The sequence below is a fragment of the Furipterus horrens genome, unplaced genomic scaffold (genome assembly GCF_987537825.1).
Source record: "Furipterus horrens unplaced genomic scaffold, mFurHor1.1.pri manual_scaffold_9, whole genome shotgun sequence".
Lineage (NCBI taxonomy): Eukaryota > Metazoa > Chordata > Mammalia > Chiroptera > Furipteridae > Furipterus > Furipterus horrens.
This window is the reverse complement of record NW_028327179.1, coordinates 99,672,049-99,696,378: the sequence shown is the minus strand read 5'-3', so window position 1 is coordinate 99,696,378 and position 24,330 is coordinate 99,672,049. Positions and strand designations below refer to the sequence as shown.

The window sequence follows — 24,330 nt, the reverse complement described above, 5'->3', positions numbered from 1 at the left end:
CCAGCCTGTGAACCAAAGGGTCATCGGTTCGATTCCCAGTCAGGGCACATTCCTGGGTTGTGGGCCAGGTCCCCAGTTGGGGGTGTGCAGAAGGCAACCACACATCGATGTTTCTCTCCCTTCCGCTCTCTAAAAATAAATAAAATCTTTAAAAAAATAAAATAAATGATGAGCATGACATGAAGGGTTATTTATGATCTGACCTCAGTCTTATCACCACACTTGAGACGTTCTGATTTCTGTCTGGAATGTTCCTTGCCCCAGCTTGTCTGCCTGGCAAACTCCTATGACCCTTTCCTGTTCAGTCCTAGTTGTGTGCTTTGAGAGGCCAGCCCTGACTCCCAGGCCAGGCTCGGCGCTCCTCGTCCCCCTGCTGAGAGTTGTTCTCACGGCCACCCCCTCAGCATGGCTGGTCTGCATGGCCTCCTCACGGGACCAGACGGTGCACCCCCCAAGCTGTGCCGTCTTTCACCACTGTGTTAACCCCGAGCACTCTGGGCTGGGTCAGCGACCTTACGTGCTTGTGTTCCTAGGACAGTTAGAATTTCCGACACTTTCTTTTATTCAGATGAGTCTATAAATTGTCCCAGATTTTTCTCTATTTGGGGTCCAAATTACATCTCCCAGACTGTCTGTTAGCTCCAGTAAGGGACATAAAAACCTTTATTATATTAAAAACAATGGGATTTTCCTTTCGAAAATGTGGTCATCCTGATTATATATTCTTCATGACCATCACCAGGCTGAGGCTCTGGTAGGAAATCAGTATGGACTTCTTGACTAATTTGTCCTGAGTTTTGTCCCTAGCCAAGCTAGACGGGACTCGGTGTCCCTATGAAATAGTCCAACTTCACCTGGCTGGCCTTTGAAGTGACTGGCTTCCCCGCTGGAAGCCACAGGCAGTACTGTATTCATCACAAGTTCATTAAAGATTCATGACTCCAGGGTCAGCCTTATAAAACTCAAAATCGCTTGTAAACGTGAGTCAGAGTCTGAGTAATGAGCTTGTTTCTATTCTGATTAGTAATGGCATTGCTGGGTGGGCCACATTCCGCACGGTAAGTGTTCCTGAATGTACATGGTGAGAAATCTAATTCTTGTAACTAAAACATGATTTTCAAAAGCTGTGGGAAACTTAGTTACAGGCAAATTCAATAAGTTTAGTTATTGAATTTAGAATTTGTTAAAAATAAATCTAACACCAAACTCTGATGCTTGTTTCGTATGTCTGGATTTTTCCATCTTCGGAGTTTGCCAGAAGTAAGACCCACCTATGATTCTGTGCACCTCGTCTGTACTCGCTCAAGGTGACCTCATTTCCGCCCTGGAGAGCCCAGGCTCAGAGCCTCTCCTCTGCCAAGGGAGCCTGGAGTGCCCTGGGGGGTCCATCCTTCATTCCTGAGGCTCGAAGCCCTGACCCCAGGGGAGGTTCAGGGGCCCAGAGAGGGGCCACTTTCTGAGCTGTTGTCAGTCATGGACACCCTCAGCATAGGCAAGTTTGGACATCAGCATAGCAAAAGAACTGAGGCTACAGAAGGTCCTAGAAAGCCTGAAGGGCAACCATGGATGTTGGGGCACTGAAACTTCCTCCACACATTTCCACAGGGCCACCTAGCCACTGGCTCTCTAAAGCCACATCAGGAGCTTCCGTCCAGGTTGACTGAGGGCAATGTTGTCACAGTGTCTCTCAGACTGAGGCAGGGAACCCCCAAGAAGAGAGGCCCCAGAGGGAGGGGGCAGCAAGAGAGGGGTCTTGAAGCATCCAACCATCAACTCTTTTCAGTGGTTCCTAAGTCAAAACAATCTTAAAATTGAAACCAGCATGAAAATGTCGCAATGGGACTACAAGATTTCCCTGGACCATTAGAGTGTGACAAGTCAGTACAACTCTGGCTTGCTGAGGGCCATTTCAGACAGCACCAGACCCGCGGGGCACACGCTCACTTTTCCCTGTCCTTGCGGTGAGGTTCTGGCCTGCCGCCAGCCCATCCTAGAGATCTGCAGAGCCGCCCGCTTCTAGGAGAACTGGAAAGGCCGCCACTCCTTAGCGCTAAGGCCTGAACGCCAGCCCCCTCTGAAGCGTTCCCTGAGGGACCTGGTGCTCAGCCTGGGGAGGAACTCCAGAGCCAAGTGCGTGTTCTCAAGCGCTTTGCTGCAGGGGACCGTCCTCTGGGCTCCCATAGACAGTGCCCCTTTTTTCCCCTGGGAGGGAGAAAGGCTTGTGTGAGGAGTCAGGCTTGAACAGAAACCGCCTGGAGCCAAGGACACCTGCCCCCATGCCTGGCCAACTCTCACCAAGCTTGGTACCAGCCAGGTTAGGCTGCCCCAACAATCAACCCCCAAGTCGGGGGGCTGATGGCGGCAAAGGGTCGCTTCATGCTCCCTCTACGTGCTCATCCGAGGTTGGCTGGGGGTCCTACCCAACGTCACCTCCCTCCGGGATGCAGACAAAAAGAACAGCCACCTTCTCAAATATTGCTGATCACCACAGTAGAGGGAAGGAACTCTTTGGAGGGCCCCAACCTGTAGTGAAATGCTCAGCTGAGAACCAACAGCTCGCCCTGGCCGGGTAGCTCAGTTGGATAGAGCATCATCCTGATGTGCCAAGGTTGTAGGTTTGGTCCCCGGTCAGGGCACATGCAAGACTCAACCCGTGATGCATCAAAGAGTGGGGTGACAAGCGGTCTCTCCCCTGCCTCCCCACTCCCTCCCCTTACCACTCTCTCTCAAATCAATACATTTTTTAAAAATGACTACTCATTGGCCAGACCTATCCAGAAGGGACCAGGAAGCATAATCCAGCCATGTCCCTCAAAGAAATCACCTGAAAATACTTGGTAAGCAGTAGCAATGGCCAGTGCAAGCTTTTTGAAAGGCCTGGGACTAAACCTCTGTGCTGTGTGCCTGGTCCCAGGGGAGAACTTCAGCTGAAGGGAGCAGCTGGAAAAGTGGAGGTTCGTGCCTCCTGCTGGGGCTGCCCAAGGACTAGCCGCAGGGCCTCCTGAACCAGCAGCCTCCACATCCGAGCAGTCTGACCAAGCGCGCCAGGCCGCTCCGATCCCCTGGGTTCCTGGGCACCAGCCTGCTCCCCAGGCTCCTCTGGGTGAGCTGCAGACGCTCATGACCACCCACTTCAGGCGGGTGAAGGAGGTGAAGGTGGCAGTGGTAACAGGCCACAGGACAGTGATGACTTTTTGGGCCAGTTTATCACACCACGTATCACAGTCAGTCAGGGTCTGTGCTGAGTGATTACTTGATGCTCTGTGAACCTACCCTGGATTAGGTACCACAGGGAGGGAAGAAAAATAAGGTATGACCCCTGTCCTCAAGAAACCCGTCATCTGTGAGGTGAGTTAGCACACCACTTCAGTGCCGAGTGAGTGGTGCCAATGTGAAAAGTTCAGAGCTTGGCCCGGGCAGCGTTGGCTCCAGGCTTGATTGGTGGCGGGGGCGGAGGCTGGGTGGGAATTAGGGCTCGGGCTGGTCTGGAAAAGATGGGGGCTCCCGGTGGGTAGGAGGAGGGAAAGAATACGAGGAAAGGCATGGAAGTGGGAATCCTCGTGCCTGCTGAGGGCACAGGCTGGGCCAAAAAATTGGAAATGGTAGAAAGGCCATGGAGGCCTTGAATATCAGTCTGAGGGGGCGGGGGTTGTCTTTTTTTGCAAACGGGGGCTGCAGGCCAGCTGCCATGGGTGCTGTGCAGTGGATCCTTGCCATGGGTGGGAGGTTGGGAAGTGATTATTTCCCAAACTTGGCTGTGCATCAGAGCCCCACCCCCATCCCTACCCTAACCCCTACTAGAAGCTTGTTAAAAATAGACCTTTTTTTAAAAAAAAGTTTTATTGTTTCTCAGATACCAAGTCAAGCTACTGGTGTTCTGTCTTTATTTTTAAAGATTTTATTTATTATTTTTAGAGAGATGGGAAGGGAGGGAGAATGAGAGTGAGAGAAACACCCATGTGAGACAGAAACATCGATCGGTTGCCTCTCACAGACACCCTGGGTGACCAGGGACCAAACCCACAACCCAGGCGCGTGCCCTGACCGGCAATCGAATCAGCGACCTTTGGCTCTGTGCCACGATGCCCAACCCACGGAGCCACACCACTTGTTGAAAAAAAAAATAGATCTTCTTTTAAGGAAGTTTTCCCCACAATACTCGGGACTCATCTTTATTTTGATTCAGTCGTTCTGGAATGGGATCCAGAAATTTATATCCTTCACAAACTTCCCCAGAGACCCTGATGGAGCTGATCTGAAAAGCTGCTAGGATAGGTCATCTCTACCCTCAAATGGCCTTGGCTTATATCCCAAGTTGCAACTTTACGAAAGCCCATCCCTGAAAACGAGCTCTTTCTGATCACTTGATTTCTGCTGCAGGTGCACGCTCCCTCCCATCATGGGAACCACGCATGCAGGTGGCATGCTCCTGACAGTGCCCTCAGATCTGCGCCTTTTCCTTCTGTTCCCAGTCGTGCTCCATTTGGTCAGACATTGTCACACCTCCTGCTTGGACTGGTGCAGTGGGATTCTCTTGACTAATCTCTTATCCCTCCGGCACCTCACTGTCAGCGTGCCTGTCAACCCCTGGGATCCGAGGGCATCAGAAAACGGCTGGGCCCGTGTCATTGAGGAAAAACACACACACACAAGTGCAGGGGACAGACCTCCCAAAACAGTCTGAGTAAAGTGACTCCCCCACGACCACTCCTGGGGAGAATGCACTTTTATACACAAAGAATGCATCCGGGGTGACCCTTTGCTGTAGGGCTGCCCAGGCTGACGGAGGGAACACAAGGGCACGTTAAGATCCCTGAGCTGCTAGAGCCCAAACCCCGCTTTAGTCTGGAGCACGTGGGTGCAGGTTCCTCTTCCGGGAGGAGCGCCATGGCGAGGGAACGGAAGGGACATGCATCCCTGTGGCCACAGGGGGGCCCCCTTCAAAGGCTCCTTCCATTCCCCGACCCCGGTTCACCCTGGGAGTTTTTCCAATTTATTCATTTTTCTCCGTCTTGTTTAAAAATACTATTCTTGTTCTTGCAAACTACTACAAAATAGTATTGTTATTACAAAATTGAAAAATTTGAAGTAAGAGAATGTGTCAAACTGGCCTGCGCTCTCACTGTTGAAGAAAGACTCCTTAGACCAGGGCTTCTCAACCTGTGGGTCACCACCCTTTTGGGGGTCAAATGACCCCTTCACAGGGGTCGCCTAAGACCGTCGGAAAACACATATTTAATTACATATTGTTTTTGTGATTAATCACTATGCTTTAATTACGTTCCATTTGTAACAATGAAAATACATCCTGCATATCAGATATTTACATTATGATTCACAACAGTGGCAAAGTTACAATTATGAAGTAGCAACGAAAATAATTTTATGGTTGGGGGTCCCCACAGCATGAGGAGCTGTATTAAAGGGTCGCGGCCTTAGGAAGGTTGAGAACCACTGCCTTAGACTATATACTTCCAAACTTGACATTTTATTTATATACATATGTTCATTTAAAAAAATAAAACGGGGATCATTCTGGAACGGCGTCTCTTAAAATATCAGGAACATCTTCTCATACCAAGTTCTTCACCAAAATAGCTTTAAATTATGGTATTGTGTTCCACTGGTCGTCCCATTAAAAATATTCTTATAGGTAATAACCACAGTATAGAGTTCTGAGTGGCTGCCTACCGGGGTTTACCGAACTACGTTTCTATTGTTGGGAGAATTTTGTCCATTTCAAACCAAAGGTATCTGTGAGTCGCAGCTGCCAAATAAGCGACGACACGGTAAGAAACCCAAATCGCTTGGCAGAACCTAAAGCGGCAGGTGCGACGTGGGCGGGTCCCCGGGGGGTCGCAAGGGGAGCTGCTGCGGTCACCGGCGGCCGCCCCGCCGGTCATCAGAGCGCGGCGACTGGTCTCGGTCACCGAGTCTCTCGGGGCGCGGGGTTCAAAGGCCGAGGCGCTCGCGAGACGCGACCAGCGACAGGTCCGGCGCGGGACCTGGGTGGGGACTCAACGCGCGCCCGGCCGTTTCCTGGAGGTTCGGAGGCTGGGAGCTCCGGGGGTCGGCGGGCCGCAGGGCGGGGCGGGGCGCGGCGGGGCGGGGCTGGCGGGCGCCTGCCGTTCGCCTCTCGGGCTGCAGGTGGGGCTGTGCGGCCGCGCTGCCTCCAGGAAGCCTCACGGGCCTGCGCCGGCTCCCAGGATGCAGTGTGGACCGGCCGGGCGCTGACGGCGGCGGTGCGTCTGCGGACCGAGCGGCGCGGGCCGGCCAGCGAGGAGCGCGCGCCGCGGACCGGGGCGGCAGGCCGAGCGGGCGGGCGGCGCCTGCGGAGAGGCCGGAGCCGGCCTGCGTGGGGCCGCGCGGCGGCGGCGACTTCCTCCGGGCCGGGCCGGACAGCGCAGGGCCATGGCCGAGGCCGCGGCGCCGGTAAGGGCGGCCCGCGCGCGCACGGACGCGCGGACTCGGGCCCCGGGCCCAGCACACGGCGCCGCAGGCCCAGAGGAGGGGCTCCGGGGGCCGGGCCGGGCCGCCGGGCCCGGGGCTGCGGCGAGCGGGGCGCGGGGTCCGGCAGGGCCTACGTCACCCGCCGACCGGGCCCCCCATTCCGGGCCGAGGCCGAGCGGGGCGGAACCGGCTGTCCCCGCTCCAGAGGCCGCCCCGCGCCGAGTTCCTGCAGCCCTCCGCGGCTTCCTGCCCGCGCCCCACCCTGGGGCCCCTCATCTGGGCGGACACCCCACCCTCCCCGCGTCTCCTTTCTCTGCCCACCGCTCTGCCCTGCGTTCCCTGCCCCCCAGCTCCCCCCAGCGGCCTGGTGCCACCTGGGTGGTGTGCGAAGCGCCTTGGATTCCGCAGACAGCCAGAACCGAGCGCCCCGCTCGCCGGGGGCCGGGCGGAAGACAGCTGCCCCGGTGTGTAGGGACAGGCACCTCTCCAGCCGGGTCAGGCACGATGTTGTCTTCACGGCAGGCTCAGGGCACCCGCTCTCTGTCGTACGAAAGGGAACCCGCGGCCTAGGGAAGTTAACTTGCCCGCGACCGCACGGCCAGCCAGGACGTGTGTTCAGAGACGCGGCTGCACTATCAGGAGCGCCCTGCACTGGGGGCGCGGGCAGGTACCCAGCAGTAACAGTGCAACCCAGACGGAGCCGACTGCTTCCTGCACGGGGAGAGCTGCTCGGGAGGCAGGGGAAGGGGAGGGCAGGGGCTGCGCTCTGCGGGCCGCGCCCCGCACCCCTGCGGGCCTGGGCCTCTGTGATTTGAGCTGGGCTCTCAGGGAGGGCTAGGATTTCAGGGGGGGCGGCGGCTCCGGGCACAGAGGGAGATGCGGTGGTGCCAGCGGAGCCAAGGCACGCCAAAGTGTCCTTGCGCCTGAAAAACGTGGCTTTGGTGGGAGGCTGCAAGGAGTGTGAACGGCTGGACTTCCATCACAGGGGCGAGGAGCTGTCGCAGGATCTGGAGTTCTCTTTCCATCAGTTCCTCAAGCACAAGAGTTACGTGCTTCCCTGGTAGGAGTCCGGGGACAGCCGCGTATTGTCCAGCCACCATTTAGCAAGGAGCTGGGCTTGAGCAGAAACAGGCGCCCCCACCCCCCACCCCAGGTGGCGTGAAAGCCGGACACGGGGCTCCCTGGCCCCGTCACGGTGGCAAGAAAACTGGGTGCCTTATTGTTCAGAATGTAGTTTACTCGGAGGCCCTTGCCTGTCAGGCAGAGATCGTCACCATAGCGGCCAGGTGCCCTTGGAGGCCCGGTGGCTGGGGAGCTGGGTGATGATGTGAAAGGAGGCTTCTGGAGCAAACTCCGGGGGGCTGGGATCCTATGGTGGGGACTGGCCGGGCCAAGGGGAGGAGGTGCCAGCCCAGCGCCGTCCCCTGCAGCCTGGGGAGAGCAGGAGTCCCATACCCATGTAGTTGTTACAGCTCCTCCATCCTGTGAGACGCAGCCAAAGCCTCTCCTTCAGGGTCGAGGTCATCTGGCCCGGACTCCCTGCAAACAGTTGGATTCTCTGCCGCTCCGTCCTTGACGGGTTTTTTCAGCCCCCTGCTCAAACTCTCCTCCTGTTACTATCTTGTGAGGGGTCCCCCCCGTGTTCTTGTGGCTTTCTCAGAGTGAATCTACACTGGTTCCTATAGTCACTGCTTGATTGTGCCCGTAGTCACCAGCCATTTGTTTAGGAATCCCTTCCAGAATGTCGTCATGAATCTTCAGTCCTCAGCCACGCAGGGGAAAGGTGTGAATAGTGGGCCCCCCTCTCTGACACATAGGTGTGACCTTCAGATGTGGTTGTGGGTGAGTCAGAAGGCCCGGCTCCTTTCCTCAGTGTCCCCAACTGCCTGTCATTCAAGGCACCATGTGAACTTAGCAGAGGCTGGGAAGTCACTGCTGGGGGAAGTCCATGTTTGTGTGATAGTGGCTGCCCGGGCCAGAGTCTAACCTAATGGCAGGTGTCCTACCTTCCCCTCCACTCAGCGAGGTGTATTGCTGATCCCGGGGCAGCTACAAGAACATCTGAGACCGTAATTCTCCTTTGGGAGGAGAAGTAGGAACCATGAGAGAAAGTCAGAAGCTGGAAGGGCCTAGGGCACTCATATTGTAGGAAAAAAAAAAAAAACCACCCCCAAACTCTTTAACTCTTGTCTGGTGGAGATTTGCAATAGTGATTTTTAGTTTGGGGGGTGGTGGCTGGAGAGGGGACAAAATCAGATTGTCCTGTGGGTTAAGAACTTAACCATTAGATTTTTATATTTATTTAAAAAGAGACACGAACTGCTTTTAAAAAAAGCGGTTGAGCAGTGCCCTCGTTTGTGCCGCCTCAGTGAACCAGCTGTCTACATGTTTCTGGTTTGTTATTTGGTTTGTTGGTTTTTGGTTTTTGTTTTTTTTTTTGCTAGGTCATCATCAGTAGACAGTTCCTGTGTGATTCTGACGGGAAGTGCTGGCTGGGCTCTAGGCGATCTGCCGTTTACATTTTCCCACTGAAGAGCCCCGCAGCGCTCGGTCACCGCTTGTTTAGCAGAGTTGCGCAGGGCGCCTGCTGCGGGCCACGCGCCGGGCGGCGAGGAGGGGCAGGGCGGCCTTCGGAGGCCTACAGGCGGGTGCAGGAGGTAGCTGTGGGGTGGTGAATGCCGCGACAAGGGCCGTACGGCGTGTTGCAGAGGCCTGGAGGGACGGCAGCCGCCAGCTTAGGTGGTGTTCAAGCCCCCCAGAGGAGGCGTGATCGCGAGGCTGAGACCAGCATGTGGCACAGGGGTCCCCACTTCCCCTCCCGCCCCCAGCCCAGCTCCCCCACACCCAGGGAATGACTGGTGCTGGTCTTCTCTTTGTCTCTGGAAGATCTCTCCCTGGACAATGGCAGCTACGATTCAAGCGATGGAGAGGAAGATCGAATCGCAGGCCGCCCGCCTGCTCTCCCTGGAGGGACGGACGGGGATGGCCGAGAAGAAGCTGGCCGACTGCGAGAAGACGACCTTGGAGTTCGGGAACCAGCTGGAGGGCAAGTGGGCCGTGCTGGGGACGCTGCTGCAGGAGTACGGGCTGCTGCAGCGGCGGCTGGAGAACATGGAGAACCTGCTGAGAAACAGGAACTTCTGGGTCCTGCGGCTGCCCCCGGGCAGCAAGGGGGAGGCCCCCAAGGTAATCGGGGTACCTGGGGCGGGATGGCCTGAGGGGCCGTGCCTGTAAGTGTGGGTGAGCGTGCGTGACACCTGCAGCTCAGGTGCCCGTGGCCTTTACTGACGTGGTGTCTATTTCTTGGAGCAGGAGTGGGGCAAGCTGGACGAGTGGCAGAAGGAGCTGTACAAGCATGTGATGCGGGGCAACTACGAGACGCTGGTCTCCCTGGGTAAGGCCTGGCACTCGTGTCTCTGTTCAGTGTGGGTTGGGCAGTCCTCAGACCTCTTTGATGCCAGTGGGTTTTCTCACAAGCGGGTATAAATCCCTAGAAACCTGGGCCATACAGGGAATTAGCTCCTCTTCTGAAAGAGGGGCGCTGCGTGACCGAGTTGAAAGCTCCCTTCCACCCGGTCAAGTTCATGGGATGCCAGACCCAGGTGGGGTGGCGCCTCTCCTAACCAGGGGTGCGGCCTGGTGGTTTCCGCTCTCCTGCTGAGACTTGGAGTGGAGAAGGCGCCTGCCGCTCAGACCCAGGATGGAACCCACTCACATTTGAGAAAGACTTTTTCTCTTTAGGCTTCTCTCCCTGAGAGCTGGCCTGGACCGGGTCACTCCTCTGGGTCCGTGGAGAACGTGGACAGGCTGTGCTCCTTGCAGCCGGCGCTGTCTTTATCCTGGAGACATTGCTCCCCCGGACCCTGGGGCTGCTGCCGCTCTCGGCATGGGACACCCCTAGAGGGCCTGGGATATTTCCTCCTGGGCTTATTTCCTCTTGGGGTGTTTCTATGTGACCCCAGATCTGGAGGCAGGAAGGCGTCCTTAGTGAGGATGGAGCAGGTGCCGATGGGACACTATTTGTCAGTGGGCAGGAACCACCGCTTCTCGGTGGGGAGACTATACCAGAGCTTCCCCACCTCGGCACTGTGACATTTGGGGCCAGATGAGTCTGTGTTGTGGGGCAGCAGCATCCTGACCTCCACCCGCCAGGTGCTCCTGGCCTCCAGCCCTCAGTCGTGACAACCAGAAATGTCTCCCTGGGGACAGAACTGCCTGTGGCTGAGAACACTGCTCTGTGCCTATCCAGAATTTAAGTTTCTTGGCCATTCTTAGTTTCTGGGGCTGCCTGTGCCCAGCCTCGGATGAAAGCACGTGGCAAGAGCTAACCCTTGTGTTTCTCCTCAGACTATGCCATCTCCAAGCCCGAGGTCCTGACCCAGAGCGAGCAGGGGAAGGAGCCATGTGGCTGGCGCCGCACGGCCCCCAAGGTTCCGGATGCACCCGTGGACCCGAGTCCAGGTGAGGGGCTGGGCGGGGAACAGAAGTCAAGGCCAGAGAGGGTGTGGCCTCCTGAGTTTTTTACGGTGGTTGAGCCATGACCAGTCCTTGCGGGAGAGACAGAGCAGTGGTCCTGAATTAGGAGCAGTGAAGGAAGGAGCCTGGTCGGGAAGATAGGAGTCTGTTAAAGACAGCATTTCATTCACATGTAGCTCCACCCGAGAACCGCATCTCGCTGAGATTAACCCATTAGCCACATGTTAGCCACACATTGCGCTGTGACTAGAACCACAGACTGATTTAAGGTGAATCTGGACACCAGGTATCACTGTCTCAGACTTCCCTGGAGCCAGTCAGCACCTTCCAAAGTTAAGGAAAGGACAGACGGATGCGTGGGACAAGCCACATGACCGAAGTGAAGCCCTGGACAGGCTGTGGGGTAAATGACAGTCTGTCCCTTGACTGGGGAGACCCACCTCCTTCTTGTCTGTCTGTCCCCCATGCCTGGGTTCCCCTTTCACCTGAACACCTGTGTTACTGAAGAGTCTGACTGTCAATGGTGGTGAATGAAATGTGTCTGCTGTTTCAATAGGATTAGATTTTTACTTCTCCAAGGGCAGACGGTGTACAGAACCGGCCACGCTGTCAGCGGTCAGAGCACTCCCCGGGTTAGGTGCCGAGGACAGTCTGAAACCCAGGGGACAGAGTGACAGAAAGAGGGTCCTGACGCAGGGCTTACAGTTCCCCAGTCCGGATGGGAGACTTCCAGTCCCTCGCCCCATTTTTGTCTGTCGCAGTCGCCTGGCCAACCATGATCCTGGTTAAGCCTGCCTGCCCTCCCGCACCAGCTCCCCAGCAGCCGAGTGCGGCCGGAGAAAGCCCTCCGTGCTCACCGCTGCCCCCAGGCTTCGTGGGGCGCTCGGCAGTGCCCGCTCAGGCCCCGCTCAACAGCCGGAAGCCGGCCAGCAGCGGTGCACGGGCCAGGTCACCGCCGTCTGTTTAGAATAATCTCTACATTGAAAAGGCATATTTCATTGAAAAACGAAACAGAACCCTGTCACTGTCACCACCGCCTGACCCGCCTGTCTGCCTGCATCCGCGCCCAGTCCTCTGCTCGCTTTTGTGACCTGCTGTTGACTATCGGTCGGAGACCCTCCTCCCCTGGGCACTCATTCCCGGCCGGGCCACCCCCTCAGGGACCGCGCCCAGCATCCCTCACCTGCCACCCCCGACCCCGCCAGCACCTACCTGTGCTCCTTCCCCCAGAGCCCTGCCCCACTCCTTGGCCCCCTTCCCGGCCACGGTCCCTGTCCCGTCACCTCCATCATCTCTTTCCCCTGTTCAGCCCCTCCCACCAACCCCTGTCAAGGCCACCAGGGGCCTCCACGGAGCTAACAGTCTGTTGTCCTCCCCAGCCTGTGGGTGACCTTTGCCTCTATTGGTCACTGGCTTCCTAGGTGCACTTTGCCCGGCCTCCTGGTGTCCCCCCACCTCACCACTTCCCTTTGCTGTGTCCTGTCCCCTCTGTGTTTAAACGTGACTCTCCCTAATCACCCTACTTAAAAATGCAGTTCCCCACCCAGGAGTTCTAGTTTTCCTTTCCTGCTTGGTTTCAGGACCGATATCCACACCTGTTGTTATATTCCATAGTTGTAGATTACTGTATATATTTCATATTTAGAATGTTAATTTCAAGAAGACACGAACTTTGATCTGTTTTGTTCCCGTGATCATTCTGAGCATCTATTGCCTGGCACAGAGTCGGGATTCGGGAAATATTTGTTAACTGTATGCTGCGTTTCATACTTTAAAATATGTGTGTGTGTGAAAACCATGTCCGATACCATTTAAATTCCTTTTTAGAGCTCAGTCTCATTTGTCCCTTGGGCCACCACTGCCCTCAAGTTGGTGTTTTTTCCACCTCTACCTACATTTTAAAACGTCTGTCCTGTGCGTGTGTGGCCATAAGTAATCTAGAATGTGGTTTCCTGTGTTTTGAAAAATTACATTCATGTCTATGTATCCCTCAGTGTTCTGTATTTCAGGTTTGTCTCTCCACGCACATAGACGACGTTCCTTCACTTTCACAGATGTTTCATATCCCAAAGCAGCTATTTGACAGGGTCTCATCCATCCCCGCACTGAGCACTCTCTGGTTTTTCTCTCTGACGTGGTGCTGCCGTGAACAGTCCCGAACTTGCCTCTGTGTCCTTGCGCTGAGGTCTCCGCAGGGAACAGGCAGGCCCAGGGGTGGGCCCTTGTGCCGAAGAACGCGCTGGCCTGACCCGCTGCCAGGCCTTGGCGCTCCCCTGTGGGTCTCTGAGCTGGTGCTGCTGCCCTTGGGAAGTCCCCGTTTCTTTAAATCTTTTCAGAATTAGATTTTTGCCAGTCTGATGCAGGCAGAATCATACCTTGTCTTCGTTTACATTTGAAGTTCAGCCTCCTTTCATTGGTTTATTTGGTCTCTCCTCCAGTGGAACGTCATTCCCTGTTTTTCTGCAGGTGTTTTCCTTCTCTCGCTGATTCAGGACTTCTCTGGGTGGGATCTAGACAGGAACCCTGCCTCTGCACTGAGATACCCTCTCTCCGCCTGCAGCAGGCTTTTCACTCAAGTTCTCGCAGAGAAGCTTTAGTTTTGGGTCCAGGCTGCATATCAGTCTTTTCCTTTACGATCTGTGCTTTTCAGTCTTAAGATGGCCTTCCCTGTCCCTCCCTGCTCAGGACATCCTCTGGTATTTTCTTGTAAAACTTTAAAAGTTTTGCTTTTCACGTGTAGGTCTTTAATCCATCTAGAGTTGATTTTTGTGTAGCTTGCCAGGGAGAATTCTGTTGTTTTCCTTCACAAGGACATCTGATTTTCCAACGAGGTTGTTGACTATTCTGTCTTTTCTGCGATGCGGTGCCATGCCAGTTCCGCCCTGAACCAGGTTTCCACTGGGGGCGCACGCCGCCTCCGGGCCACCCGTGTCCTGGTCTCTGCCCAGCTCTGCACCACGTGGGCTGTTTGGGCTTCCAAGGAGGCCTTGACTCTAGTAGGCCAAGACTTCCCCACTCGCTGTTCAAAGCTTTCTATGGCTGTTCTGGGACCTTTGTTCTAGACGCACTTCAGAATCTTCATGTCAAGTTCGCAGAACATCCTGTTGGAATTTTAACAGGAATTACCCTTCATAATCGCGTGTCTGGGGAGCTACCCTCATTCCAACACCGAGCCTCCCTCCATGGGCAGCCTTCTCTCCTGAAGGCTCGTGTGTGGGGGTGCCAACAAGATTTTGTAGTTCTCTCCCAAGAGTTGTTATTTGTATTCCGAATGGGATTTTTACATCAATCGCATGTTTTAAATTGTTCTTACGGGCGAACGGCTGAGAGTTCTGCTCAGCTCTTTTTCTTTTTTTAGGTCTAATGACTTGTCTGTTTAGATTCTCTTAGATTTTTTTAGGTGGACAATGGTGCCCTGCACAGATGACACTTTTTAAATGTCTGCCGCTTTCTTTTTCTTGTGTCCAGCCGAGACCTTGTTGAATAGGAGGTGACAGCTGCCATCCTTGTCGGGATGCGCCTAGAGCTTCACGTTTTTTGTGAACACGTCTTATATTGGGTCAACTGATTTTTTAAAATCTATTTACTGTGCATTTTATATAACAAAATTATATACAGAACAAGGTTCAGGTAAAGTTCAGAGAAAGACAATAAAAACAACATATTCACAACACCCCAGCATAAGAAACAGATCACAGCCAGGCCCTTCCAAGACTCCTGTCCCTCCCGGGCCTCATGCGCCTCCCTCCCTCTTAGAGACACACAAAAAATTCAGAACAGACATGATTGGTCTCCTGCTTTACTTTACACGTTCATTTCCTCCATATTGACTTCCAAATCATGTTTAGTTCTGCCCGGTTTTGAACTGTATGTGGGTAACCTCGCACCACGTGTATTCTCCTTTCCTTTGTTTTCCCTCGGCGTTAGGTCTCTGAGCGGCGTCATGTCGCAGCGCAGTGTCGCGCCTTCCGCCACGTCGTCGTTTTCCGTTTCAGGGTGGAACACGGTGCATTCATTCCTTCTGCTGCTGTTGGGCGTTTGTGGTGTTTCTCGCTTTTTGCTTTCAAGGTCAAGGCTGTTGTGAACATTATTAGGCCCATGTAAAAGTTTCTCCACGTGTAGACCCGGGAGTGGAAGTGCCGGGCCGTGGGAAACCGGCACGTCGGCCTTGTCCACATCATACCCACGCGTCCTCGTGGCCGTCCCAGCGGCTCCTCCTCCTCCCCGGCCCTGGAAAGGCCTCGCCTTTCAACTCTGCCCGTCGGGTGGGAGGGAGCCTGGTCTGAATGTGTAGTGTAAAGCATGCGTTTCTTCCTGATCAATACGCTTGAACATAGTGTCCTGTTGATGGGCCGCTTCTTCCTCTTCTGGGAAACACTCGTCCGTCTTCCGTCCGTTTTTCTTTTTGGTTGTCTTCTCTTTCCTTACTAATTTGTAAGAGTTCTTTACATATTCTTAATATTAATCTTTTATCGCTGATTTCTTCATTTATGGTGTATTTGCAAGAACAGATGCTTTTCATTTCTATACACTCGGATTTACTAGTTTTTACCTTTGTGGCTTCTCCTCCTTGTGTCGTAACAACTAAGAAATTTTCCCTTACCTGAGGGTTGTGATACACCATCTTCATATTTCCTACCGGAAGTTCTGCCTCTCATGTTCAAGTTCTGAGCCCATCTGGAATGAACTGCTGTGGCAGTGGGGAGCGGGGACCCCCGTTCTTCCTCACGAAGTGCACTTCGGGCCTTTCCCTGCGCTCTGTCAGGGAAACTTGGAAATGACCTTATCAAGTTCCGTGAAAACCCAGGTGCAGCTGTGGCTGGGATTACGTTCGTTCTAGGAATCACTTTGGGTAGAACCGGGCCCTTTACTCTAGGGAGGCATGTTATCTCTAATTATAAGGCCCCGCTCTAACCCTCCTGGAACCCCTTGACGAGGTTTTACCGTTTTCTCCAAAGAGGGCGTGTACATCTCGTCGTCTGACGTAGCGCTCGGTTCCCGGTGTATTTTTAGTTACTGTTGTCACTTGTGTTTCCCGCTTGTTGCCGATGTGGGCTCGAGGCTCGAGGCAGGAACACCCCTTCCTCCAGTGCATGGCGCATGCAGCCGGGCTCCGTCATGTGACATCCCACTCTCTGCCAGCGGTCCCACCAGACATGCCTCGCCGGGGAGCTTGGGAGCAAGGGTCGGACAGGCCCAGTCCTGTACATCCTTCTTCCCTCAGGCAGCCGGCCACCCCGGGGGACAGGCCATCTCTGCTGCTCTGCCGGGGACAGCCTCCCCGAGCGCTGTCCAGTGGGTGACCTGATCCTGGGGTCAGTGTGAGGACGCCCCCCTTGCCCACAGGTGAAAGCTGCACCCTCAGTTATCAGTGACAAAAACAGCTTACCCTCACCCGCCCTCCTCTTTTATTTTAGGTCTCTGTTATGATCCACGGCGGGCAGAAGAAGAGGGTACGGGGGGGGGGGGGGTAAATGGTCCCGGAGGAGACGTGACTCGGGACAGTGAACACACAGTACAGCGTACCGGTGACGCATTGTAGAATTGTGCACCTAAACCTGTCCGACTTTATTTACCGCTGTCTCCCCGATACATTCAGTGAAAAAAAAGATTTATGACGAAGAAAAATGGATAGTAGTGTACAAAAATGCAATTTTCTTTCACTTATTGATCTTTCTGTCTAGGAAACTTGCTGAAATTCTCATTAATGCCCGTAACTTTTCTAATCATTGTCTGATGAGTCTCGGATTTTCTGAAAAGGTAATCATATCATCTATGAGTCCTAAGGATTTTTTGATTCTTTTCAAATCTTTATGGTTTACCCTTGTTTTCTTGTGCTGCCTGAGAACTCCCAGAAAATTCTTAAACAGAAGTGATAATAACAAGTATCCCATCGGTTTGTGATTTTAAGGAGAATGCTTTTCACCTCGTCACATCGAGCATAATATATACGTTACAGGTTCATTGGTGCCCGTTACCGGGTTAGAGAAGTTTCTGATATTTCTCGTTGATGAGCTATTTCTAACAGGAATAGCTGTTATTTTTAGGATGCTTGGGGTATCTATTGAGATTACATGATTTTCCTCCTTTAACCTGCCAGTATGGTAATTCATGTTCTATTCTAATGTTGAACCAGCCCTGCGATTGTGGAATAAAACCTAACTTTGCCATGACCCTTTAAATGCATTGCTGCCTTTAGTGCTGATTATTTTGTTCAGGGTTTTTGAATCTTCATTCCTGAGACGGGGCTATAACTTTCCTTTCCCAGACTGTTTGTGACTGAGAATTGGTGCAGTAGTGAAGTTATCCATTCCTTGAATGTTTAATAGAAAACACCAGTGAGACCATCTGGGCCCAAAACTTCCTTTGTGGGGCTGATTTCTGTCTACAGATTTATGTTCTTTAATAGTTATAGGACTACTTCAGTTTTCCACTCCATCTTTAGTCAGTTTTGGCAAATGATAGTTTTTCTAAGGAATCTTTCCCTGTCCTCAGTTTCCATACTACTTGGAATAACGTTTATAATATTCTCTTTATCTTTTTAATCTCTGCTGCATCTATAATTATGTCCCTATTGATTCTTCATATTAGTTATTGGTACTTTCTCTTTTTCTCTTAATAGTCTTGCTAGAGATGCGCTGGTTTAATATTCTCTTGAAAACCAGCTTTTAGCTCTTATAGTCTTTGTTTTCTTTTATTAATTTACACCTTCATATTATTTCCTTCTACTTCTTAAAGGGTTCTGTTGTTGATGTTTTTCTCCTCTAACACCTTGAATTATCTGCTTGACCCACTAATTTTTTATCTATATTCTCTTTTTTAATATAAACACACGAGGCTATAAAATTTTCTCTTAAGTACCATTGCAGATGCAGCCCACATATTTTTTTTTTAAGATTTTTATTTATTTTTAGAGATGGGGGAGGGAAGGAAAAAGAGAGGGAGGGAACCGTGAAAGAGAAACATCAGTCGATTGGCTGCCTCCCTCAGGCCCCCAACCTGGGGCCGGGCCCACAACCCAGGCGTGTGCGCTGACTGGGGATCAAACCTGCGACCTGCTAGTTCGCAGTCTGGTGCTCCACCCGCTGAGCCACAGTGGCCAGGGCACAGCCTATGTATTTCAATAAACAATATTATCATTAGCATTGGGTTTCAGATATCTTCTCATCTTCATTGTAATTTGTCCATAGAGCCTTGGATTATTTAGAAAGCAAATATATACGTATATATTAAATTTTAGTACATATGGGGAGTTTGGGGATATCTGTTTCTGATTTTTAACTTAATAGTGTTATAGTTAGGAAATAAGTGTCCCATCTTTTTTATTTTCTTTAATGTTCTGCATGGCTTGCAAAGCGTGTATTTCCCTTCTTTTAGACTCTACTTACGTCCATTCGGTTGGGTTTGCTGATAGTGTTGTTGAAATTTCCTGTAACTTTTAGTCAGCAAGATTTATCGATTACAGAAGAAGGTGTGTTGAAAAGCTCCACGGAGAAAGTGGGCTTGTTTATTTCTCCTGGAGTTCTATCAGTTCTGCGAATTATTTTATCTTCCTGGTCAATTTACCATTGCGCAGTAGCCTTTGCCCCCCACCTTTCTATGAGTGTTTTTCATCTTTAAAGCCATTTCATCTGCTGTGGTATAACTACATCTTTTTTATTTTTATTTTTTAACTGCTTCCTCTGGCTTAGTATATCTTTTATTGTTTTACATTGCTTTCTCATCCTTCTGTTTTAGGCATGTCTCTGGGAAACAGCACATAACCACGGCCAGAGTGGGCAGGCTCCTTCTGCTGGGAAGCTTTTCGCTTTTGTTTAAAGTATAGTCCACTGGGAAGGTTGCCCCTTGGGGTCCCATGTTATACGTGTGATAGAGGGTCTCTAGCCTCTCCTGCTCAAGCCCCAGACTCTTCACGGTCCTCTGTCCCAGACGCGCGCCGTCCGCCACAGCCGGACAGTACAGGATTGAGAGGTGCCCTGCCCTGTCCTGCGGATGATGTAGGCTTTCTCAGAGGTTCTGACCTCTGTCTGATTTCCTTACTTTATGTCAAGGTCATCCATGTTTCAATTTTTATTGTGTTCTTTGTACTTTCCCCAGCATCTTCAGCCACTCCATACCAGGAGGCATGTCTCTGCATATCCGCCATCTACCAGAAATGGAAGAATCGAATCTCACTTCTCCATCTGCTGAGATGATTTTATTGTTTTCTCCATTAATCTGCTAACTTTGTGCATTATATTGCTATCTTTTCTAGGGTTAACTTGTCCTTGAGTTCTCAGGATAAACTCATTTGTTCATGTGTATTCTTTTTTGAAAATGTATTACTGGGTTTGATTTGTAAGATCTTGGCATATCTACTTACAAAGGAGATGATCTTAAGATTATCTTATATTTTTTACATAACTGTCCTCAAGTTTGTGCAAGCAAAATCATACTGACAGATACTTTTCTTCCTCAGGTTTTGAAGATGTTTCATTATCTTCTGATACGCTGTTTGCTGGTGGAAATCTGCTTTCAGTCCAAATATTATTCTTTTCTCTTTGGTACCTTTTAAGATCTTGTCTTTACTGTCATTCCATTTTATAGAACATTGTCGAGGTTTCTAATTTTTATTTCCTGCTTAGGAATGGGTGTGTGCCTTCACACTGTGGTCTCAACGCCTTCAGTTTGGGCCCGTTCTCAGCCATTATTTCTTTACGTGGCCCTCTTTACTCAGTTCTCGGTTCTCCTCCTCGGACGTCTGCCGGTCTCTGTGGGAACTTCTTGGTCTGTCTTCCATGTCTCTTATTTGCCTTTCATTTTTCTTTTTTTTCTTTTTTTAATCTCTCGGTGCTGTGCTGTGGATTATTTTCCCAGGTTCATCGTCCAAGTCACCAGTTTTCTCTCTAGCTACGTTCAGTCTGTTGTTAAGCCATCCACTGAGTTTTTCATTTCTTTTGGTCATTTCTAGAATGTCAAGTATGTTTAGTTCTTTTTCAGAGGTTCCTTGCTTCCCACAGGGCGCTCCGCTCCGCTCCCGCCTCCCTTGGACATCAGAGCCTCGGCCCCTCAGGCCCGCATCCTGTCCCTGCAAGTTCTTGGGTCACTTGGCTCCCCACTCGAACACTTGGTTTGAGTTGATGTTTTCTCTTTGATCCTCATCTCTAGGGTCTTTCTTTTGGGCTCACAAGATGTGTGTGTGTTTTAAGTGAGAGCAGGACGCCCCTGGGACAGCTCAGTGGCCCCCGTGCACCAGTGGGCTGGCCCTGAGAACGCATTGCTGTGCCCCGGGCGCTCAGAGCCATGTGCTCAGTGCCACACTCTGCCGGGGAGTCCCTTGCTGTGCCTTCCTGCCAGGCTCTCTGCAGGGGCACCTCTGTGAGGGCCACTTCCTTGGCTGGCTGTGCTCCAGCCCGGGGCCGAGGGCCCTGCTGCCATGTGCTCACACGCTCTCCCTCTCTTAGGCTCGGGACCCCCCGTTCCTGCCCCCGACCTCTTAATGCAGATCAAGCAGGAGGGTGAGCTCCAGCTCCAGGAGCAGCATGCTCTGGGCGTAGAGGCTTGGGCGGCCGGCCAGCCGGATATTGGGGAGGAGCCGTGGGGCCTCGGCCAGCTGGATTCCGGAGCAGGAGACGTCTCTACAGATGCTGCTTCTGGTGAGTGGCTACCACGGGCAGCAGCTACCAGAAATGAGAGGCAGGGACCGGGGCCAGCTGTGGCTGATGGCGCTCCTGGAAGCCCGCGTGGTGGGAGCTATGGACGCTTAAGAATCTGGCCTGACCGGCTTAGCCCTGGCTGGTGTGGCCCAGTGGATTGAGTGTCAGCCTGCGAACTGACAAATTGCGGGTTCTATTCCTGGTCAGAGCACATGATTAGGGTGCGGGCCCAGTCCCTGGTTTGGGGGCTGAGTGTATCTCTCCCTCTCTCTCCCACGCTCCAAAAATAAATAAATAAATTTTTAAAAGATGTTACAGCCTGACTATCTTAGAAGTTCCCCCACCTTGAGCAGGGCACGCCCCGAAGGCCCGCTGGGGGCCCCTCTGGGCTCAGGGTGCCCTTGTCCTGTGTCCCGCCGCCTCCCTTTGTCAGCCTCACTTCTGTCCCTGTCCCCAGCATCGGGCATGTAGGCCACTGGCTGCCCCATCCTGAGGAGGAGCTGTATGAAATAACCTGGTGAGGCGTGAGCCTCCCGGGGCCCCCCTGGGAGGGGAGCAAAGGAGCCTCGGTCCAGGAGTGGTGGGGTCATAATGCTCGAGCAGAGAGCCCGGGCCAGGGTCTCGGGGTCGGCCCACTCCCTGTCCCTGGGGGTTGTCTGCCGCTTCTGCTCTCTAACCCACAGGCTCTGGCCTCTCCACTGCAGGCGTCCACTCCAGCTTCCCAAGCACGATCCCACCCACTTCCTGGCAGGCGGATCTCCCTCCCCACCACCCCTCCTCCGCATGCTCCGACGGGACCCTGAAGCTCAGCACGGCGGCCTCCACGGAAGGTACGGGTGGCGGAGAGAGGGCAGGCCAGGCCTCATCCCGATTCGTGAACGGCCCGACCTTGCAGCCGGCGGGTCCTTAGGTGCCTGTGGGGTTAGGGCGCTACCGTCTGTCCCTGACCTCTGGCCAGATTCTGGGGCTTGGACAGCCTCCCCTGAGCAGGTCCACGTTCCCAGCGGTGCTTTTCTCGTGCTCCCCAGCCAGTCCTCATAAGCTGACGCCTGAGGGGAGGCACCTCCTGCCCAGACTCAGAGCCTGGCCCGGCCGCGCTCTGACCGGCCAGCAGCCCGAGCAGCCCACGGTGGTTCTCAGACGTCAGCAGTGCCGAGGGCAGGTGTCCGCAGGCCGGAGTCAGCAGGGGGGAGACCTTCAAATTTCCGTCTTCTGTGTTGAAGACCTGTTATCTGTTACTTTTACTAATTTTGGTTGTATTTTAGCACTCCAGAAATGTGCCAAAAGCCTAGGTCCCTAATACAAAACTTCAGGAAGTGAAATTCAAGTACATTTACATCCAGTCACATTTTCACTGTTTCACTAGTATTTTTATTACTAGCTGGCTGGCCGTATTGATGGGATGCTTGCTGCATACCCAATGGCCTGCATGGTGACTTCACACATGTTATCTGGGGGACCCTCACATGCCCCCCAACTGGGGTGCTCACAGATGGGCTGCCCATTAAGAAATTATCCTGCAGTCCACAGCTGGTCTTTGGGAAGCCGCATGGTGCCACCTCAGACCCTCCTGGGCCCAACCCGGTGCCTTTGCCCCTCGGGTACATGGTCACTGGTGGTCAGAGTGTCTTCCTCAAGGTCATTCTTGATCAGCCTTAGCAGCCAGAGTAGAAACGGAACCCGCTGAGCAGATGCGAGGGTTGCTTTCCTGGCAGAGAAGACTCTAGAACAGGGCTGTCCTCACACAGGGTTGGAAGCCCCGCACGCCCCCGGGGGCGCTCTGCGGGCCGGATCCTGCCGCCTGGAGACCGGGGCTCCGTGTGCTGCTGGCAGGGGTACCACGGGCTGCTGACGCCCCGGGGGAACAGCCCAGACCCTCGCTCTAAGCGGGCGAGGGGACAGAGTGATATCTGCTCTTTCTGTCTTTCTCAGCAGATGTAAAAATTGTGATCAAAACCGAAGTCCAGGAAGAGGAGGTGGTGGCCACGCCGGTACACCCTACTGACCTGGAGGCCCACGGGCCCCTGTTCGGACCAGGCCAAGCCACGAGGTTTTTCCCTAGTCCCGTCCAGGAAGGTGCCTGGGAGAGCCAGGGCAGCTCCTTCCCCGGCCAGGACCCCGTGCTGGGTCTCCGAGAGCCTGCGCGGCCGGAGCGGGACCTGGGGGAGCCCAGCCCCGCCGTGGCCCAGGACGAGACCCCTCCGGGGGACTGGCTCCTTGGGGGGGTCCGCTGGGGCTGGAATTTCAGGTGTAAGCCTCCTGTGGGGCTGAACCCGAGGACGGGGCCTGAGGGGCTGCCCTACCCCTCCCCTGAGGGCGGAGAGGCTGTGCTGGACCCCGGCCAGGTCCCCAGGCCCTTCAGCGACCCCTGTAAATACCCTGGCCGGACCAAAGGCTTCGGTCACAAGCCAGGCCTGAAGAAGCACCCGGCCGCGCCCCCGGGGGGCCGGCCCTTCACCTGCGCCACATGCGGGAAGAGCTTCCAGCTGCAGGTGAGCCTGAGCGCGCACCAGCGCAGCTGCGGGCTGCCCGACGGGGCGGCGGGGCCGGCGGGGGCCGCGAGGGACGGCAGCGCCCTGCGGTGCGGGGAGTGCGGGCGCTGCTTCACGCGGCCGGCGCACCTCATCCGGCACCGCATGCTGCACACGGGCGAGCGCCCGTTCCCCTGCACCGAGTGCGAGAAGCGCTTCACCGAGCGCTCCAAGCTCATCGACCACTACCGAACGCACACGGGCGTGCGGCCCTTCACCTGCACCGTCTGCGGCAAGAGCTTCATCCGCAAAGACCATCTCCGCAAGCACCAGCGCAACCACGCGGCGGGGGCCAAGGGCCCGGCCCGGGGCCAGCCGCTGCCCCCGCTCCCTGCCGGCCCCCCGGACCCCTTCAAGAGCCCTGCCTCCAAAGGACCCTTGGCCTCCACAGACCTCGTGACTGACTGGACTTGTGGCCTGAGTGTCCTGGGACCCCCCGATGGCGGGGACCTGTGAGGCGCCCGATGGCCAGGCTGCCGCAGCCCTCTGACCCGCGCCAGCCGCGAGTGTAAAAAGTCCCATTTGCAGGCGTGGGGTGGTGGCAGCGCAGAGGCGGGAGTGGGGTCGGGTCTCCCAAGTGGCTGCGCTCGATCCCTGGAGGAAGAGAAGCTGGCCGGCAATGCGGCTTCCGCCTCTGAACAAAGTAGAGTTCTCTGATTGTGAAACTGAGCACCATAGAATTTTAAGTAATTTAATTATGAAACTTTTCTTTCTCTTTAAATTCTTGAAGAAGCTGGAAAATAGTTGTAGTACCAGTTTAAAGTTTCTAGCATACTTTTGGTTTCCGGAGCGCGTGTCTGGCGGTGAGTGTGCTGGAAGGCCGGGGAGCTGGGGACAGTGAGGAGGGGCCGGCCCGCCTCCGGCCCACTGACCCCCAGGGATGGGACAGTCTTAGCAGGAGGAGGAGCTGAGACCTCGCTGTGCCCTGGGGCTGGGCCGTCGGGGCCTGGGGCTCCAAGCCGCCCTGGCCAGCTGGGTGCTGGGACCCCAGCCTCACCTCCTCAGGGAGAAGGACTCATGGGGAGCAGCCGGCCTCCCTCCCAGCTTGCTTTGCATCTGAAAAGGACCCCAACGAGGCTGGCCCTTCCTCCGTTTCCCTGGACGGGTCACCGGCCACCCCTCTTGGAAGGGAGCTTAGTGGTGTCGCCCTGCGGTGGGATTCCTGGGCCTTGGAAGGGTTAGGGCTGCAGAGGGGGCCAGGCTGGGGCAGTGCCTGGCGCCGGCCCCTCGGGGGGCTG

General features: G+C 54.2%; 1 protein-coding gene across 4 annotated transcripts; it reads left to right on the top strand.

Annotated features, from left to right (window-relative positions):
* The first annotated feature begins 6,207 nt into the window (after window positions 1-6,207).
* Window positions 6,208-23,795, top strand: ZNF746 (zinc finger protein 746). 4 transcript variants are annotated; one of them, XM_090287646.1, is made up of 8 exons: window positions 6,208-6,432; window positions 9,337-9,636; window positions 9,763-9,844; window positions 10,798-10,911; window positions 11,213-11,329; window positions 20,370-20,561; window positions 21,266-21,391; window positions 22,494-23,795. In XM_090287646.1, exons 1-8 carry the CDS (start codon window positions 6,412-6,414, stop codon window positions 23,546-23,548), a joined length of 2,007 nt encoding a protein of 668 aa, XP_090143772.1. In that variant the 5' UTR covers window positions 6,208-6,411; the 3' UTR covers window positions 23,549-23,795. The 4 variants fall into 4 exon arrangements, with proteins under 4 accessions (XP_090143772.1, XP_090143773.1, XP_090143774.1 ...); XM_090287647.1 differs by having other exon boundaries at window positions 6,209-6,432; window positions 22,497-23,795; XM_090287648.1 differs by lacking the exon at window positions 11,213-11,329 and having other exon boundaries at window positions 6,209-6,432.
* The last annotated feature ends 535 nt before the right edge of the window (window positions 23,796-24,330 follow it).

What these genes read in the sequence shown, in the direction of transcription:
- ZNF746 (XM_090287646.1), top strand. Translation starts at nt 6,412, where the DNA reads ATGGCCGAGGCCGCGGCGCCG. An exon ending in CGAGACGCTGGTCTCCCTGG is followed by an intron (nt 9,845 to 10,797) that starts GTAAGGCCTGGC and finishes GTTTCTCCTCAG; the next exon opens with ACTATGCCATCTCCAAGCCC. An exon ending in CACGGCGGCCTCCACGGAAG is followed by an intron (nt 21,392 to 22,493) that starts GTACGGGTGGCG and finishes TGTCTTTCTCAG; the next exon opens with CAGATGTAAAAATTGTGATC.